Genomic DNA, 19,687 nt, shown 5'->3' with positions numbered 1-19,687 from the left:
GTGCAGACATAGTAGCAGCCACTGAGGCTCTGTTACAGGCTCTGATCCATTGCTCAGGTACCCATTCGTACCCCATACACTGTAGAGATGCACAGAAGAGGGCTCAACTCGATGGGTAGAAACTACAAAATTAGCTGGGTCGTTAAAACCAGTTTCCTAGGGCCATTTTGAGGGCTAGCATACGATTTTGTTCTGCTGAGTCTCTGAATGACAGGTCCATCTTTTTTACAGATGGATTTTTTTTTTTTTTTACTTTTTTGTATAGGCAGAACATGTAATTCTAGTTTGCTGAATTAGAGTAACAAACAAGTTTTATTCATCCCAACCCTGTAGGGGTTCCTTGCTGCACTGATTTTAAAAACTCAGGCCCACTACTGATAAACATTTTGGTGATCATTTTTTCTCAACTATTCTTCTGCCCATATTCCCATTCTCACAACATACTGGTCTGTTTGGATACGTAAGAGTACGTTTTCTCCTGATGTAAGAAGAGTAAAGGAGGCAACAGCGTGGGGCCAGTTTCTCCACAGGTTTGCTGGATGTGCCAGTATACTGGCTTTTCCTGGTAACTAGGAGCCACATGGTCCTACTTAAAAATTTATGTGGATTTTCTGATAGTGCAAAAGGAAGATTTGAGATAGGTGTGTTTTCATTTTTGTTCTGCTGTTGTGTAGCTGTGTGAATCTTGGGCAGATTGATTAGCTACTCTGTTTCCTTCCCCGCCCCCCCTTCATTTGTCTGACTAGAGACTGGAACCTCCTGGGGAAAAATGATCATTTACTAGGTCTCGTATGGTGCCTAAATAATACAGCCACAGCTGAGACTTTCCAATGCTATAGTGTAGGAAGCAATCATTGTCTGAGACCCTTAGCTCTGAAAAATCGCTATGTTTCTTTAAAGCAAGAGTTCTCTCTCTGTGGTGCCTGTCTGCTGAAGGGTGATAATGTAAGGATGGAAACTGTAAGCCATCATCAAGTGACTGAAATAATTCTTCTGAATTCGTAAATCCATGTGATTGCTTTAGATTTCCTAGGGAAATACTACTGCCCTTTTTACTACCTTACCTGATATACCGCATGATATACAGGGCAAGCAGGCAATTATCACAGAAATAAGTTACCCTAGATACTGACTGAAAATGTCAACAGAAATAAAATGACACTGAAAAACATGAATGTGTATCCCTGCATTTGTGCAACATCTCCTCAGGAGAAAAACTGAGGGTCCAAATTCACTCGTTATTTTCCTAGTTCTCTGTTAAATGACCAAGGTGTGAGTAATGCAGGAAAGGCAAATACATAAGTAGCATTTTAACTACTTGAGTCCAATCAGAAATACAGGAGCTAAAAAGAAGCACTACTGAATGAATAAAATGGGTTAAGGACTTAAAACCTTTAACTCAGTTATCCACTTCATTCATTGAAGTTTCTCACAAGCCAGCCCATCATGTCTACTTTCTCTGGATCTGGAAAGTGGCTCTGGAAGGTATTTTCCAGCTATGGATTGATTTGGGATCAGAATAACAATTGGAGTAATACATCCATCAAGGTAACAGGAGGAGCAAACTTTTGCTGGTGGCAGCAGCAGCAAGAACTACAGGGACCAGTGCAGAAGAGACTGTTTCCTGATAAACCCAGAGAAAGGAAAATAGGACAATACAGGTTCACTAGCACAGGAAACTCTTGCCTTACTCTGGGACCTGCTGCTTCTAACCACAGGATGGGGAATGAGAGCTATTGACAAGAACAAGCTCCTTGGTAACACTCTATTTATATCAATTTCCCATTGCATCACGCAGTATGCTAGGCCTGATTTTTTCTGGGCTCCCACCCTGTTTTCTTTTTGGTATCTGCTAGTCCAACATGGCATTCAGCAGAAATCACAGCAAAGTTACTCATTGCTACAAGTTGAGCATCACTCCTTTGCTTCTCTGTACTTTGCTTCAGGTTCATTCTTCCCTCAGAGCCTCCCTGTTCCCTGAATGTTTCCTTTCCTCTGGCTGCCCCCCTCCCACCTCATGCCAGCCCTTTTCACCAGTGTGCACAGAGCTCTTACTTGTCGTTTCTGTCGGGGTGCTCACGTGAAAGTCTGCAATAAAACAGAAGGAACAGGTTTGTTAGTAACCGTTTTAAGGTTAGATGTCCAGAGTCTTCACATCATACACACTGGCAGACTCTCTCAATGTGCTCAGGAACTCCACAAGAAATGCTGACCAGAACTGACACGCTGACACTGCTCCCAAGCCCAGAAAGTCTGAGCTGTCAAAGTCTGCAAACATCCCTTATAGATGGGAGCATAATCCAAAGCATAGCCTACGCTGGGTTGTTATTCTGCTTAAGAGAAGAAAAACCTGAATTGATACATTCCTAAAAAATTCCTCCTGCCAAAACCAAATAAGTGCCTGGGTGTGAATAGTTGGCATTTAACTGACAAATAAGTGTTTTATTAAAAGAACCTCAAATGCCTAATTGAGACATGTCTTCAAGTGTCACAAAACCCTTTAAAAATTAATCTTCATAAATTATCTTGGTGCTTTTGACTAGCAGACTGCTGAGCAGCAGGAGTAAGAGGCATTGGCAATGAAAAAGAAATGGACCTTGCAGAGTGCTGCGAACAATGCTTACTGGCCCACTACTGTGAGCTTCCCCCGGCCACTTCACGAGTTCTTGGTGCAGAACACTAATTTTTTGTTAGCTTTTTGTTAGTATTCTGTTGCTTTTGTGTGTCTAGAGTGTAGCATGCCTGGAAATTAAGGAGGCTGTGAATACTTCACATTTGGAGGCTAGCCACAGACAACCATCGCTCCCACAGTGATTTTTATTACGTTGCTTTAAATCTTTTCTGCCATTACTCCGAAGTCAAAGGCAGCTGTGCACCTAACTCATCCATGCCTTTGAGAATATCCACCTGTGTGAACTGGCAGTAAAACATTTATCTGTTTGTACAAGACAGACTGTCTCTTGCCACGGGCAAGTGACCGGCGCTCTGCCTGTCTGGTGAGGCCTCTCACACTGGATTACTGGAGTTACCATGGAAAAAACCAAAATCCCTCAGGCACATAACCCTCAGTAGTCACTCATTATTTTGAGATATAAATCACAGCATTTGGTCACCTTCCTCTAGGCTGGAGAGCACTGTAAAAGCCCCCTTATTTGGTCTCTTCAGGGTTCACTGCTGCCACAGCATCTGTGGGGAGAGTGGTGATTCTGACCAACAGCTCCCTGGGACGAAGTGACCCACCAGCACGCCCTCTGGGTCCCAACTGTGCCAGGCTGGGAGATCGCAGAGGGAGCGGCATAAAGGCAGCCGTAACTCCAGTCAGCCATTGAGCCTCTCCCCTGAATGCCCAGGGTTGTAGCACTCCTTCTCTCACTGGAGTCCCTGGGGAGTACAAATCCACTCTTACGCCCTCACTACCCATTCTGTGCTGTGGACTGATGGTTTGCACAAAGACAGCTCCTACCACCAGAGCCGTAACATGAGTGAGACACATTATTCTACTGCTGTGAATGTACTCTTTGAAAACCAGAATGGCTGCTCTTGTTTTTCCTCCTCTCTACACCCAATTAAAAACACGGATCACTTGAGCCACTGGGGTGCAAATAACCGCTTGTGCTAGTGATTTATGTGACAGAGCTTTAACTGCATTTTAATCACAAACATCCATGAAAAGCACATTCAGGTTGAAAAGCCAAGTACTTAAAAGTCAGAAGTAAGAGCTCTTCTTGAACACACTAAATATTAGTAATGCTAAGTACTCTGAAGGTTACAGTTATCTCACCCTGGCTTCCTAGGATCCAGAGGAGACTTTTTTCCTAAGCTTTTTATCATCTCATCAATCCATCTGCAAAAAACAGTGTCACCTTGCTCGGAGAGGATCTCTGTGATGATTCATTAGGCAATGTTTATAGCATGTTGGGCAACATTAACGACAAGAGCCAAGGAAAAGCTTTCAGGAAGTTAATAACTTGCCTGTCAAAGAAGGTTTGGAATGACACACTGTACAGAGTGCAGCAGGATGCATACCTGGCATTAAGGAAGAGCCCAAATATTATATGATTGCTTGTTACCTGAATACTGCCTTTCCTTCAGCCTATAAGGAGTGGGATCCCATGGAAAAAATACCATATGATCACACAGCAATGGTTGAACAAGAAAACAGTAAAGCCCTGTGTGTCCATATTGTTGCAGAACGGCAGAAGACCTTGTCAAGTCTTACAAATAGGTCGCTTCTCTATGAAACTTCAAGCCTTGTCTCCCAAGCCTGAATAGAGTTGAGCTTTCCTAAGAAAACCTCCCAAGGTTATAACATAATTATACATTTTCCCTTAACTTATCTTGAAAAAAAAAAGTAGTGAACCATCTTGGCTCAAATTAAAGCAAGTAAATAAATAAATAGAAAAAGACTATCAAGCCCAAGACTGGTATCCAAGTTCACCCCAAATACTTAAGGTTTGTCAAAGCTGTATGCACGTGACATTAGGCTCTGTCAACAGGAAGGGTTGGGTGACCTGCGGGTCAGTACCCACAGGCACAACTAAACCCCACACTGCTGTCCCAGCCAGACCTTGCCACTTCAATGAACCCAGACAGCAGAAAAGATTCCATGTAGGAAACATGACAGCAGCCCCCTGCCCTTCCTTCAAGGACTGTAGGAGCCTCCTGAGCCTTTATTTTTTTTTAAAAAACTGCACACATCTACAAACAATAAATCTACAAACATCTTTCCCAAAGATATCTCACCCAGATTCTGCTAGATCATGAAAAATGTATAGGAGAAATCTCGTGCCCTTCTCTCTCTCTCCCCATCACCAGTATGCAAGCAAGGTGCCAGCTCACTCTGTGTTCAGAGATTGCTCAGCTGTGCCAACAAAAAAAGCTGTGCTTATCAGAGCGGTACAGCAGGTACTTTCAGTCTGCATTTTCTAAATAACTATCCAGTGCCCTTTATGGTGGTGGTGTCACACACTGCTGTTCTACAGAAAGAGAAGGAAAGAAGGCAAGGCAGCATTTCACTTGCTAACATAGTTACCGTAGTTGTTCTAGCTGCCTATTCAGAGCTTACCACAACCTTTGGTGCTGTGAGTTAGGGGGTAGATGCTCTGCATAAATAATCTGGGAAGATTTCCAGATTCATCATGAAAAGTGAGGTGTGCAACACTAGCTGTGATGGGTCCTCATTGTGCAGTAGGGAGGACAAGGATAAAAATTTGGCACATGATGGTGGTTTGATTTGGAAATACCTGCCTGAGTCAGTCAGCACTGGTTAGAAGCTTGACAGATGGAGAAAAAGGCCAGTAACTAACCTCTCCCCACTGTGTTCATCAACAACTACTATCTAAGCAGCCTGGATTCACTGCATTTTGCTGCTTCTGTTTTTGGAGGGCAGCCATGTGAAACTGTGTTCACTGGCAAAACAAATGAATAAATTTGGCTGATTACCCAGCAAGGATACCACAATATAAATCAAGGCAAAATGAAGAACTTTAAAAAACCCTCCTTGCCCAAACCGTACTCTAGGTCTGTAACTGTGTTAACTGAGGCTTTGCTATATTTTCCATCTGCAGGTACTTCGATTTTTGTGTCTCTGTCTTTGTGAAGAAGCTGAAGATACAGTGGGTAATTTTTACCTAATATCACTATCCAGAGTTCCTCCACAGTTTGTGTACAGAAAAAGTCAAACTCTCCTTGTCTTACTCATAAGAATTTTTCTTAGGGAGATGCCTCCTGTGAATCAAGTGAGTAGGATTTATAATTGGAGGAGTGCAATAAAGATATCAATAGATGCAGCAGGTTGATTCATCTGACAGTTTATTATAATAGATCATTTGATCTCACCACCCTGCTGGGTGAACTTAAGCTTATACTGCTTCATGGATTTTTTTGTTGTTTAGGTCACAGAACAAAAAGCTACAATACTTGCAGTTTCTCATATGTATTTAGACCCTGACTGAGCCATTAATCTCCAATTCTTCATTAATTAAACAAAAGGAGAAAATTAAATATTAGCAAGCAATCCTCTGTGGAGGTGGAGAATGAGGAGGAGGTATATTATACATGACAGCCAAAGTTAAAGTTAAAGAAGCGTATGTGTCAATGGCACGCATGCAGGTTGTTCTCCCTGCTAAAAACAGTCCCTATTGCCTTCTTTAGCCTGGGTGAGCACCACGCAGCCCCTCCTTCATGGCTGGTGGTTTCAATCTTCTTTAATAAGCAATACTGTTCTCTGATGTTTCTCCAAGATCTTTCCTAGGCTCCCCCACTCATTTCAGTTGCTCTCCAGCTCTCTGTGGCACTCCTCCCACACCCTGATCTTTTGCTATGGCTGACTGGAAATTTCACTTCAAAATGTGCTTTTTTTTCTTTTTCTGCAGTAAGAAAGGAAATTTTCACCAAAATGGCATTTTTCAAAAAAAATGGAAGATGGTCTCAAAACTAAATATATTCTTTTGCATTGAGGTTAGCCAGCTGAATTAATTTGGTTGAGCGTAACAAATGGAAATGTTCTGTTTTGGATCATTTTCACATTAATTTGTCTTCCCCTGAGCTCCCATGCAGGAGCTGTGGCTTGGGTGCGTTCAGCTCGCAAGCTCTGCTACCCTCTATGGGCTGCAGCACCAGCCCCATTGTGCATACCAGCCACTGCTCTGGTGAACAAATTGTATCCAGCCCCGGTAGAAGACCCTGAATGTGAAATTTCAAAGAGTTGGGAAGAAATAATCCGATGGCAGTGAGAGAGTCAGCATTTCTTCTAATATCAGCACAGAATGAAACAACTGGCTTCACACTTGCATTGCTTTAAAAGTTATTAGGGTGCAGCATATGGCTTCCCTTGGACCTGAGTGATTGTGCATAGAAGAAATCTGTTTAGAGGGAACCAAAATATTTTTTCTCAAAGTCTTCAACGTATACAGGGAATAAGGGAGCAAGGATGGTCTAAAGGTGCACCCGTTTGGGATAAGCTACCTAACTCCTCAGGGTGAGTAATGGGATTTCTTGCATATTTAAGCTGCAGGAAAGAAGCAAGGAGCTGGTGCTGTGAGGAGACAGGAAGGGTGCAAGCGTAAAAATCCTGGTGCAGGAGGAAGTGATTTTGAAATGGTGGTTTTACGAGAACTCAGAGCACTGGCCATGCCAAGCACCTAGACTGACTCCCCCTGGATAGACGGGCCCTTTCTTTCTCAGCCAGGCAATTTTAGTCCTGGCATCTTGAGTAGTCCCCAAGCTTGAAAAGATTTATTGGTTTTACAGCAAAGTGAGCTAAGTAAGATGATGACTTTTGCAAACAGACCCAAGGAATGTCGTAAAACTTTCCGGGAAAATTTTAAATGTAACATGTAATTGCGCAAACAATATAACAGGTAATTCACTAGATGAGATCCATAGCCAGATATGTATTACAATTTCATTTTAACCTGGAGAATTTACCTGTGTGAGAACCTTTAATTAAAAACATTATAATTTACTACTTTATTGCAGTGTACCAATGGTAAGGTTTCCATATCATGCACGTGCCTGCCAAAAGACACAAAACCTAACAGGATAATCAAGTAATTACAGCTCACAATACGAGCATTACGGGGCATAGGCTTATTGAGATAATTGCAAAGAATCCTCTCTAAATCAGTGGCCTTGGATTAAAAATTTTAAAATTCCAACTTCCTTAAAATGCTTATAATATCTTTTTGCATGCCTCTAAACATTTCAGTGCATACTGAACATATGATATTACTCCGCTTTTCTATCCAATCCTATCCTCTGTGAGGAAAAAAAAATAAATCACACTACACACACATGCTTATCTCTCACAAACACAATCCAGAGGTTGTAAAGTCTTGTATCCCTTGGGGGATGTTAAAGATTAATAATAACTGGGATACATGAACAAAGTCAGTGTCCTTATTGGATTTACATACATGTAGCCGAAAGCCAGTATTGAGTGAAGTAAAGGCTCGAGAGACCTTAGGAAAACCTGAACAAGTGGTTCTTCAAAATCTAGGAAAGTTAAGCAAGCTAGAAAGCATAATAAATGATCACTCATATGATCTGGCTTCTACATTCACCGCAGTGTTTCTTGGTGGATAAATACACCAAAACACACCCAAAAAACCAATAAAACTAGGCTGGAGTTGGGAAGGATTAATATCTTTTTGACCCTGCATGTGACCATATTGTACTTTGAACAATGCCATTTAATTGGTAATATGCATTAACTTGCCCTCCAGATTTATTAACCGTTGTAAAAATTATAGCTGTTTTCTCCTTTGTCTCCTTTGCTTTGCAGCCAGAGAATTTATCTTGATGACCTCCTCTGGCAGTCAATGCTACATAATGACCACATACAGCATATATAAGGATTGCTATTATCTTTTGCAATTTATATCCTCCTGTTATGACATTGAGTATCCCAACTGAATGTTTTGAAGTTCACTCATCACTCATCATAACTTCATGGCTAGATGACATGGACACAGTGTACCCTGCATGAATAAGGAGGTGGCCCTCATTCCAGGACAGTGCACAACAAATTAAGAAGAGATTAAAAGTTATTTACGCCTTTTCAACTGTTTATAGGAAAATAGAGTGTATGTTTTCAAGACTTACCTGAGGTTCCAGGAGCAGAAGTGGTGTTTTGTAGAGAGGTTGTGGAAAAAGACGATGACGACCATCCTGTAGTAGATGAAGCATCCAAACTCTCATTTTGTGCCAATTGTGTTCCACTTGCTTGTGTAGCTGGAAATGAGACAGATGTTCAGGTAAGGTACATCTGTACAAGCATTGTCCGAGATCCTGGACCATCCCTCAGACAAATGCTCCCACCATCATAGAAGAGACTTAAGGACAGAAAGCACTACAGCTTCTGGTAACTGCTTGTCAAGTAATGAACCATCTCTATGGAGTTGTTACTTCTGGCATAGCTGAGGCATCTTTAAAGCACATCCTCACATGAGAAACAGCCTCACATCTGTGCCAGAAGACAACCTAGAGCTCTGACTTGGGAGCCTGGAATAGCTAGACAGTCTTGCACCAAAAGCAACACAAACAGAAGAGAGAAGCTCACTTACTGCCCTCTATCTTTAACCTTCATTTAAAAATAAATAGATAATTATAAAAAGCAAACTTCAGCTACAATGTCACATAACATGATATCGTAAAAAGTTTTGGGAATTATAATTAAGCGCAAAGTTAATTATTTCATTCTGTGCTGTTAAGACCTAGGAAATAATATATCCCTGAAAACTAATGTATGAAAAAATTAGTGTCTTATTTCTGCTTTTACACAGTCAACAGAAGGTCAAGGCCATCTGTGTCACAAGATTTTCAGCCTAAGGTGAGTCCAAGACCATGGGCTCAGGCAGTGCCCTGCACCATCGAACTGAAGGTCACCGAATGACAACAAGAAAGAATTGAAGTTGTTCCAGCACAGCTGATAATTCCTATGTCTATGCTTAAACCTTGGCATAACAGGCAAGACAGTGCCTACTGAATAAAACATAGGGGTGACCAAGAGTAACCTTATACTTCCTTTCTGATATAAATCAGAGATGCGACTGAGCTGTAAACTGTTTTTGGTGCCTCTTCTTATGAAATTCAAGCACTGGAACTAAAACAACTTTAAGACATATTTAAGTCAAATGAGTGCAACATCATGCACATGCAATATGTGAGAATGCTTCATCGCGTGCTTTATTCAGAAACCCTAATAACCAGTTTGGTGCCTCAAAAAAACCTTTTCTCAGGGAAAATACCACCCAACACCCAAAGGTCCCTATTCTACCACCACAGACCTTTAGCTTGGTCTTCCTCTTCCCCTCTTGTTTATTGAGTGCAACACCATGGAGAGGCAAGCATCAAAAAATCAATGAGCTAAGAGTAAGTGAGCTGGAGCTGCTGGAGTCAAGGGCTTCATACAGCTTTGGAAACTGAGGGGATCTGGGCAGCCAGGGATGGGTTCTTTGAAGGTTTAGGTGTGGAAGGAAACTGTACTGAAAATTATGCAAAACAAGCTCAAATGTCTAAAACTTTCACTGCGATTCTATTGATGAGAAGCATAATTTCACAGTCTGCTCCCTCCAGAAACTTCAGCATTGAACCCCTTCAATATGAAAGCCTAATGCAGTAGAGATGCATGTAAAAAGCCCTTCTACTTAATTTTTACTATGGTATAATGCAAGGATCTGAGAACTTTAATAACTACTGCATTCTCATCATAGAAGCCTTGAAAGAATCTTTAAAAGCAAACCTTTTCAACTTTTGGTTCTTACTGTTGTTGCTTCAGACTAAAATTTTAAATGCTGAATTTCAATCTGAGATCAATTTAAAAAAGCAAAAAACCAAAAGAACCTCCCTATTCCTTTAAAGTGGATGAGCTTGTAATAGTAACAGCAACCGTCTTGTGGCTCCCTTATCATAATTTAGTAAAAGTTTGCATGGGAGAATGAAAAATAAGGCAAAATAACAGTAAGCCTTCATGTGCAGAGACATTCAAACACAAATATGCTTTGTGAACACTGCAAAACGATCAGGTGTGTGGGAGAGATGAGGAGGGAGGCAGCCAGTTGCCTTGTAACCCCAGAGAGAGATGTTTTCCCATGGGGATCACACGTTCCAGGTGTCCTATCAGTCCTGGCAGCAGCCCAGCCCCGGGTGCTCCTCTCGTGTTTGGGAGCTGTGAGAACAGATTGTTCCTGGGAACGCGGGCTGTGCGCTGGATATGCCTCGGCAGGGGATCCGGAGGGGAGGGATGATAGCATTTCCACTAATTATTTTTTTAATTCAGTCTGGGTGAGATTCTTCCTGTGACTTGGGTAGCACCAGGTATGACTCACACCTTTACCTAGGGCTTGGCATGAAGCTTGTTGCATTTATTTCGGCAGACTGCAGAACAGGTTCCTTTCTCCTGGTGTTGGGGTGAAATAGATGTGTTACGGTGCACGAGTCTGTGCCAGTTTTCACCACTTCCAAGATGAAAACCACAACCTGGCAGGGACGGTTCCCTTAATTCCACTGTACTGTTGTAAGATTAAATCCTAGCAATCTAATTCTCTGCTGACTTGTGGCTTTGAAGTGTCTTTTATGCAGCATCCAAGCCTTATGCCTAATACGCAGCAGAGGCTCTACCATCAACACATTAAGCAGATTTAATAGCTTCTGTGCCAAAAGCCTATGGGAACAGAAGCATCCATATCCAGCCACTGCTCACGTATGCGACGGCAGCACTGACAGCACAGTATGCCTGCTAGAAATCTGCCTTTCTGGTAAATCCCATAACTCATATCTATGCAAGGTTGAATTTGATCTCAACAGGAGGAGACAGTGCAAGTCCTTACTGCGGTGCCCGTGCTCTGCGCGGGAACAGGCGGGGGACTCTGCACGGGCACACTGTGACTCAGTTCTGCTGTCCCCACTGACACATCGCTGCAGTAATTCATCACGCTTCGGCTCAGCCAGCTGCAGCAAAGATTTCTGCCTGCCTGGCAGGGGGAGGCCCGGGCTCGCAGAAAAGCAGCACAGCAGAGGAGGGTGGCTGCTGCTGCTGCTGCAAAAGCACTCACATCATTGGTTAATGGTTTGATGTCAACAGCTGATTACGAATAAAAATGGTAAAGCAGTAAAAATTGTAAAATACCTGTCCGAATGGGGCCGATTGCTGAAGCAGTAGAACTCCCTGGTGGTGATACATCTTTCCCTGCTGATATTTTGATAAGATAAATGACAGTGTGTTAATACATATTTGTCAAAGGCATAATCAACAACGGGAAACCTGAAGCTGCTCTGCAAAGCTTCTGTCTGAGCCTCAGGTATTTCCTTACTCTTTGTGCTCTGAAACCCCCTTGTTTTCTTTAACCAGCTTAAATTCAACATGAATCCTCACTTGTTTTTAGCATGATTTTCTGCTTAACCAATGTATAGTCCACATAATTTTGGCATTTCCCAACAGTACTTTAAATTTCATTTACAGCAGGCTATTACCTAACTAGCTTTGCAATCATAAGGTGCTTCAAGTAAGCATCAAATTCTCTTCATATACTCTATGCACTGCAAAGAATATAGATATCTGTACATGTGTTAAAGCCATATTTGGCCAATCAGTGAATCAAGGAAACACCTATACAGGGCAAAAGGAACTGCACCCAAACCATGTTAAAATGTCAGCATGAGGGCTTTGTAAGGTAGAAGACTAAACCTTCTTCCTTGAGCTCGTATCTTTAGCATAAACACACATATAAGTCTCACCCCTGTAATCAATAGCCTGAGAAACCATTTGCATTAACAAATGCGTTCATGAAAGCTTTGAAAAATCTCAGTGTAGCAAAACCAATGCAACTTCACACTGGTTCAGAGGAATGGGAAGTGCCTAGAGTGGTAACCAATCAGATCTCATTTTCAATGTTTACACCTATAGCTGATCGCATCTGCTGTCTGCCAGCTTTACACTTTCTGGTAAGCAAAAAACCCCAAGTACTTCAAAATATATGTTTTAAAACATCTCTCTGCCTAACATGTCTCAGCAGCCAACTATACTCAGTATTTACCTATAGCATGTGGTAATTAACTGAGGACAACTTAGCAATATATGTTACCATGATCCTTTTCTCGTAGTTTTACAGAAGTAAAGCTTCCTTCTTAATTACAAGTAGTTTGATAAAAAGAGAAAAAGTATCACCTCCAATCTTTCCTTCTCTCACTTTGTAATATTTAATATTTCATTGCACCATAATGTATCTCATCCAGGACAGTGGCATGAGATGAATTAGAAACACAACCGCCAAAAATTCACTCTTACTTGTAATTTAGTACCTTGAGCAATGACCTTGCATAAGATGCTTGCTCCGTATCTAAGGGAGGAAGAACATAATCTTGTGTTGTATTTCATTTCATATTCTCTTTGATAACTCCAAGTATCCCAGGATATGAAATCCTGATTGCAGATATAACATGCTGTAGTATGGCACCATACAAATTCTTGTTTGGGGGCCTCGACTGCACAAGTGAGGTCACTCTTTTGACTGAATGTGAGCTATTGGATTTGAACCCTTATATTAATAAATAAGAAGGTAAAGGAGACAAGTGTAATTGCTGGCTTCCAATATAATAAACAGGGCAGGAGGGCAAAGAGGGAGAGATTGTACTTATGGCCTGCAGAGGAAAAGAATACTGAAGACAAAAAAAAAAAAAAGAAAAAAGAGACAAAGTCATTTGCATGATTTCATAGCGTGTGGAGCACTGGGGGCTTTTCCTGCGTTTATAATAAAAGGTGACAGCAGCCACAGAAATTGCAGTGGGGACAGGAAGCCCTGTCAAATCTCTGCTGTGTGAATGTGATCATTTGCTGAAGCTTTTAGCAGCGATTTGAAGCAGAGAAAGCGATGGCCTCTATTACAAAGCAACAGAGGCACCTGCTTTTTATTAAGAATCAGGTGTAGCAAAGGTAAATTTTGATGTGTCATAAAGGCACTACCAATTTCTGCCTCTGTCCCATACGGCCAGCCCAAAAAAGGGGAGAAGGGAGTGCTAGTGAAAAAGAAAAAGAAAGAGTAGACAACTTTCATCTCCTGTCTGTTTTCACAGCAGAAGTCTTGCTACACCTGTGCTCGCTTCAGGAAGCGTGACTCCTGCAGCCCTGCACTGCTGCTGGGGATGCCCTCAGGGGCTGGGAGGGTGCAGTGAATCCAATGGCACCTCGCCATGCGAACACATGGGGTGGAAACAGAGATGGCTGTAGCCAGCAGCCAGACAGCGGTCAAGGGGTCTGTGGGTTTTCTACAAGGACTGGACATACATCTGCACAGCCCCTGGGCTCTGTCCCAAAGCAATCCTGGCCTTGAGTCCCCTCCCACCCCTTTGTGTTGAAGCCAAGGCTATTACTTTCTTGAAACATAGACCAGAATTTTGTCTTCTAACACACTAAAATTGGTTTTCACACACAGATTTTCCAAATACTTCTTAGCATTGAAAGAAATTATAAGGTCTTTTAATGCAGGTCAGTTCCCAATGTCTTCTTTAATTTTCCTGTTTACAACGGGGAGTGAGAGGCAGGTAAGGCATGTTTTTAGGTTCATTCATCAATCATTTTTATCACAAGATTTTTGTTTTTTTTTTTTGCTTAAATGAAGATTTTAAAAAACAAACTAGAGACTGAACTGTAGCTGGTGGGAAGAGAACACATGAGCAACAGAAAGGAGGCACTTTAGTGAAAACTTCATGCCCAGCACCATCGTACCTCCAGCACCAGCTTTTCAGGCCACCAGTGCAGAGTAGTGGCCAGAGCTAAGCTGCACAGGCAGGTGTGCCTTTCCTTGTTAGCTTTCCTTTCCCTGCTGGGAGCTCTACCTGTCACCAAGGTTTATTTCCAGGTGGCTGTGCTTCTCCAGTGCCCACAAGCCAGGAACCTCCGCCAAACCGGAAGGACTAAGATTCACATCTGTGATGTGGTCGCAGGCTTTTGACAGGGCCACAGGGTCACAAATGCAAGCTTAAAAAGTTTCTTTGTGGTTTTTGGTATCACTTCAGCAACTTGTGCATCAACCAGACTATGCTGTGACTCACTGACAGTGGCATTGAAAAGCCAAGCCAACACACAAAAGACTTCAGGACAACAATCAGACTATTCCCTACACCAAGCACAGAGGGGAAGCTGCATCATAGAAGAAGTAACCACTAAGTGAAAGGGTAATTGCTCTCCAGGCAGCTTAGCAGGCTCAGGTCAATGAGGTGCAGCTTTAAAGGAGAATTTGCACACAGAAAGCGCGCAGGCCATTTTACAGGAGTCCCTTTTTAGGCAAGGAAACCAAGGGAAGAGAAGTCAAGTTCTAGTAATTTGTCACAGTTCAGTACGCTCTAAATATCAACTCTGGGAGCATTGGTGTACCACTGACTGCCGAGTTAAATATCTAGAGTATTTGGTTTTAATTTTTTTTAGTTAATTGAGTATAAAAATTTAAGTATTTCAAAGCTTCAGTTCAGCAAAAGACTGAAGCAAGTATTTACAGCGTAGTTTGTAGACAAAAAAAGGAAGGCTGAATTTAATCTTAAGTTTACTGAGCTCCTTTTGGATGTTATTATACTTGTTTAAATTAATCCAACTACTTACTGGATACGTGGGATTTGGTTTTTTTAAATTTTCTTTTTCTAGAATCCAACTTGATGCACTGGGCCAACACACATGTTATTCTGAAGATTTATGAGGAACAAAAGTATTTCCTAAGATTGATGCAGGGCAATTAGTACCACCTCTCTGCTTTCAGTACTGTGACTCATAATAATATAGAACATAATTAACTGTAGCATTGTAACATATATAAAAATAAAAAGCAAAGGGGGCTGTTCTGACACCACTGATCACAGAATAATTTATTTTTTGACAAAATACTTATTAAAAACAAAAACACAGAAGAAAATAAAAAATGAAAACCCTTCCAAATATGTCTCTCCCAATTACAGGGAGATTCAAATCCTGTGTAATGTCTTCAGATAAGCTCCACTACAAACTAAAGATACAATATTCCTTGTGTAAGATTCTAGGGCAAGATTCATTAAAGATATATAATACAGTAGGATGAATAGCTCTGGTTCCCCAGACCTCCTTCATAACCCAAACTACTCTTTTGGACCTCCTTTTATTGTTCCACACTCTTTTACGGAAATGTAGCACACAATAAATCAGAAATCTCTCAAAGAAATTAATCACTTACTGTTTGTTGTGATGCCATCTTTATCTGCTGCTGTAGTGGTCACTTTTACTGGTGTTTGCGTTGTTGTACCTTGTGTTATTTGTTGTGTAGTATGAGGTGCAGGCGATGTGGAGTCTAGTAAAGGAACGACATTAAAATAATTTCCTCAGTTTTGTATACACACATATGCACACGCACAAAACACATCTATTGCCCTGCTTGCCTAGTTTTAAATTATCAAAAGAATATTTCATTTAAATTGAAGATCAACAAGGACAGGGCTCCCTTCACTGCAGAGAAAGCCACTCCCAGTCCCATAGGTGGGAAGCCTGTGATAATGCAGTTACAAGACCTGGCTTGGAGCTGCCTTGAGCCTCACCAGGAGGAAGCTCCTGTGCACACCTGCAAGATTTCACCAGAGAGTTCACTTTTTTAAAACAAGTTCCCAAGCCAAGATGTACTGCTGCTTAATTTCCTGAACATCCACTGGAACAACATCAACAATTAGCTCAAAGAAACCTTCACGTACGGCTTGTGATGGATTCATTTGTAGGTCTGATTGCAGTTGTCATCAGCACTGACCCTTGCAGTGTTGTTGATTGTGAAGCTGATGTGGTCACAGCTGCTGTTACTGCAAGAAAGACATTCACATCTTTATTAATTTATTTTATCATGCATAAATAAACAGCACATTACCTTTGTGAGAGAAGGTAGCTAGTACAGGTTGTGAATTTCTGTTTAAAGTCTGGCCCTTACAGAGCTTTCTTACCCACACACTTTTAAAGGGGATTCAAAGTATATATGGTTGGTATCAGAGGGAAGGTTTGACCTGTGGATAATCCACAAGTTGCCCACTGACAGTTAGCAGCTGTACCTTCCAGTCATCCCACAAGGAAGAGGCGTGTGCTCTTTGGGAGTTATACAGAGGTGTTTGGCATGACTACCAAGGGACGAGGTAAGTAAAAAGAAGCCTGGCGTGGATGGATGTGTTCACTGTGCTGCTGGACTGGACTGCTGACTAGCACTTTGCTGCATACCTGTTTAATCGGAGGAGGGATGTAAACTCTCCAGAAAGAAGTGAGAGTGACACACAGCTTATATATTACAGGTAAAGAACTGAAGGAGAAAAGACTCTAATAAATCTTTGTGCAATTTTTAACTCCTCCCTGCTGTCCACCTCGAGCTTCGGTTGAGTCGTCTTCTCTGGCTAGCTTTACCAGACCCTCTTCCTCTGCACCCAGATTTCTGGGTAAAAAAGTACACCTGGCAAGTACTCTGAGGTGTGCAGCAAAGCTTAGGACATCTTGGATGAGATGAATAAGTGATATTCCCCAAGATGAACTTGGTTTCCTTTGTAGGGTTGCTCCTGGTAGTTCTCTCCAGAGGGGTGAGATTTGGAGGCTGAGGGGAGGGGAAAGGGCTCCCTCAGGCAGCAGGGATCACTTCCAGCTGCTGCTGGTATGGAAAGAGGGGAGCCAAGTTGCCCAAACATCACTAAGGCAATAGCAAGTTTTAAATCAGCATGTCATGCTGTGCATGGATGGCATACTGCAGGTCCTATGTGTCCCTGGCACATGCTCAAGGGAACAGACTGGCCAAATTGCTGCAGAGGGATCTGGGCTAAACAAGCCCATAACCAATCATTTTAAGAGCCTAGTTTTAAATTCTGTAATCCAATACAAACATGAAGTGCTACTATCAGCTACAGAGGCTCATTTCAATTCCTGACAACAACCAAACATGCGTTCTACTGCCTCTTCTAACATTTTTAATGGATAGGAAACATGATAGAATAGGAACAAATCATGACATGACATGTCATTTTCCCTCATATGACTTGAGCACTTCTAAATGCAATGTTCAGACCAGAACTTTCAAAATACGACTTATACTCCCTTCCTCCGCTTTCAGTTTGCTGGCTGTTCACCCAGAATAGCAGTGCCTTAAAGAATGGACCTCCTTGGAAGCTTGCTCCCACACCCATAAATGCTTTGATCTCATAGTGGGCTTCTGATGCTTTTCTCATAGGCATAAATAACAATACTGCTTTCCCTTCTGTGACAAAAAGCTGCAAGAGAAATTGCAGTGAAACATTTGAAGAGCTCATTCACTGTGAGGTGTTGGGCCCTTATTAAATGTCTTTTAAACAGACATGAACATCAGGGTTTTTGAAACATAAAAGAACTGCAACACAATTTGAAAGGGGCTAATTCTTCTGTTGTAATAATCGTAACATATGCATACTTCACTTGGCTGCATCTTATTCACCTCCATTAGTAGCACCACAAGTGTATACATCATTACCCTCTCAGTGATTTCAGCTTCAAAACAGACTTATGAGTATCTCTAGTTACCAAAAAAATATAATCCTGTGTCCAAGCTTTCTTTTCTCATCACTTATTAAATGCAGCAGTCAGTGTTCAATATTCAGACTAACAGAGGAGTTGATATTTAGCTCACATGAAGGAAATGTGGTAATTTTTCATAACTACAAAGCTACAAAATAAAAAGAACTGAATGTGTCAGCGGAAGATATAGACCAGAATAACAGACTTTTACCATATGAAGCAGATATTTTCTCTGTTAAGTCTTCATAGTTTTAGGACTTTAAGTTTGATCTAGTAAAAACAATCATGAACTACAGAGAGAGAGAATGCAGCTTTCTAAACTGAGGCCACTGGTGCGACTCCCTTACCCCCAAAAGCGATTCTTGACATGAATAGTTTCAAGAAGTTACCAATAGCATTTTTGCAAATGACAGCTTTATGCACATGTATGATTTCCTATTAACTGAGGCCCAACATTGGCATATATTGTGTAATTCTTTACTATAAAAGTCCACGTCCTCTTCTGTCACTCTATACTCCTCAAATCAGCTACTTTCTGTTGCCCAGTCTCTTAACTGATGCTGTTTCCCGCATTATTCTCAATCTGACGAGCTCTTGAACCAAAGCCTTAGCTAATTCTTTAGCATCAGAGCACACTTGAACCACTCCTTGAGAGCATAAGAACTCACAAAATCTCAGCCTTTTTCACCTGAAACAAAAAATGCAGCCTGCTCAAATTAACCTCCTCTTTACTAAGATCCCTCAAACTTTTCTTCTCAACAGACTTTTTGTATGAGACCTAGGGAAATACATTGCTCTACAATCACCTTATGTGAAATAATTCACCTAATTTCTTCCAGAAGATGGAAAAGCTGAGAGCTAAAAAGGCAATGGGAGCTTCAGAATACCAGATAACACTGAATTTGAATTCTTAACAGATTTTGGTGTTGATGCAGAAACAGTTGTATTCACGGTACTGGTTGGAATAGCATGTTCTGAAATAACACAGAAAGAATCATATTATTTCAGCCACCTTCCAGACCTATTTAACACTACATAAGCATATAAGGCAGAGAGCAGCAAGGACTTTCCTGAAAAAATCAAGTTCAGAGTGTATTAGCAGAAGCAACCATATCATATAATTCTACTAGCAACCTTTTCAAGCTGTATCATAAATCTCAGCTTTGCCCTCACTGCTGTACGGGGGAGCATCTGCTACAGCCTCCCCCCTTGGACTTCAGGTTGTTTTCCAACCGGTGTTAGTGTCTCTAAGACCAATTTGGAAAAAAACCTGGAGCAATTAAAGGTTTTTTCTAGCTCCCCCTCTCCTTGAGTACAACCACAGTTGCTCTGGGTGTTCAGGGTGGAGGATTAACTAAAGTAACTGACTGTAGGAGTAAGCACCCATTCTCCTGCCTTGGCTAGTACAAGCACTTCAGGAGGACTTTTCAGCATCACCCTGATCCCTGTATGTGAGGGGAAGAGGAAAATTCACAGAACATGGCTCAGGAAGCACCAAGCTAAGTAATGACTGACTTTCCCCACTGCCCTCAGGGAAGTGCTCCAGCTGTTAAGAGTTTACTGCAATAAAGTATGCCAGTCTTAAAAATCCTAGGTCAAGTTAGTAGACATAAGTGCCCAATATTACAAAACAAACAAGCAACCAACCCCGCCTCCCTGCCCCAA

At 41.6% G+C, this 19,687-nt stretch overlaps 1 protein-coding gene across 5 annotated transcripts in view; it reads right to left on the bottom strand.

The window, feature by feature from the left end:
• EMCN (endomucin) overlaps nt 1-19,687 on the bottom strand; it is a 55,578-nt gene that overhangs the window by 19,341 nt on the left and 16,550 nt on the right. For all 5 annotated transcript variants that reach the window (XM_075090754.1, XM_075090753.1, XM_075090757.1 and 2 more), the window contains exons 2-6: nt 16,204-16,305; nt 15,696-15,809; nt 11,630-11,692; nt 8,605-8,733; nt 2,056-2,088 (exon numbers count right to left, since the gene is read on the bottom strand). In XM_075090754.1, the coding sequence (XP_074946855.1) occupies nt 2,056-2,088; nt 8,605-8,733; nt 11,630-11,692; nt 15,696-15,809; nt 16,204-16,305 (441 nt within the window). The remainder of the gene's footprint in view (nt 1-2,055; nt 2,089-8,604; nt 8,734-11,629; nt 11,693-15,695; nt 15,810-16,203; nt 16,306-19,687) is intronic.

The sequence above is a fragment of the Phalacrocorax aristotelis genome, chromosome 4 (genome assembly GCF_949628215.1).
Source record: "Phalacrocorax aristotelis chromosome 4, bGulAri2.1, whole genome shotgun sequence".
Classification (NCBI taxonomy): Eukaryota; Metazoa; Chordata; class Aves; order Suliformes; family Phalacrocoracidae; genus Phalacrocorax; species Phalacrocorax aristotelis.
Note: the sequence above shows the minus strand (reverse complement) of the source record. Positions and strands in the feature narration are given on the sequence as shown.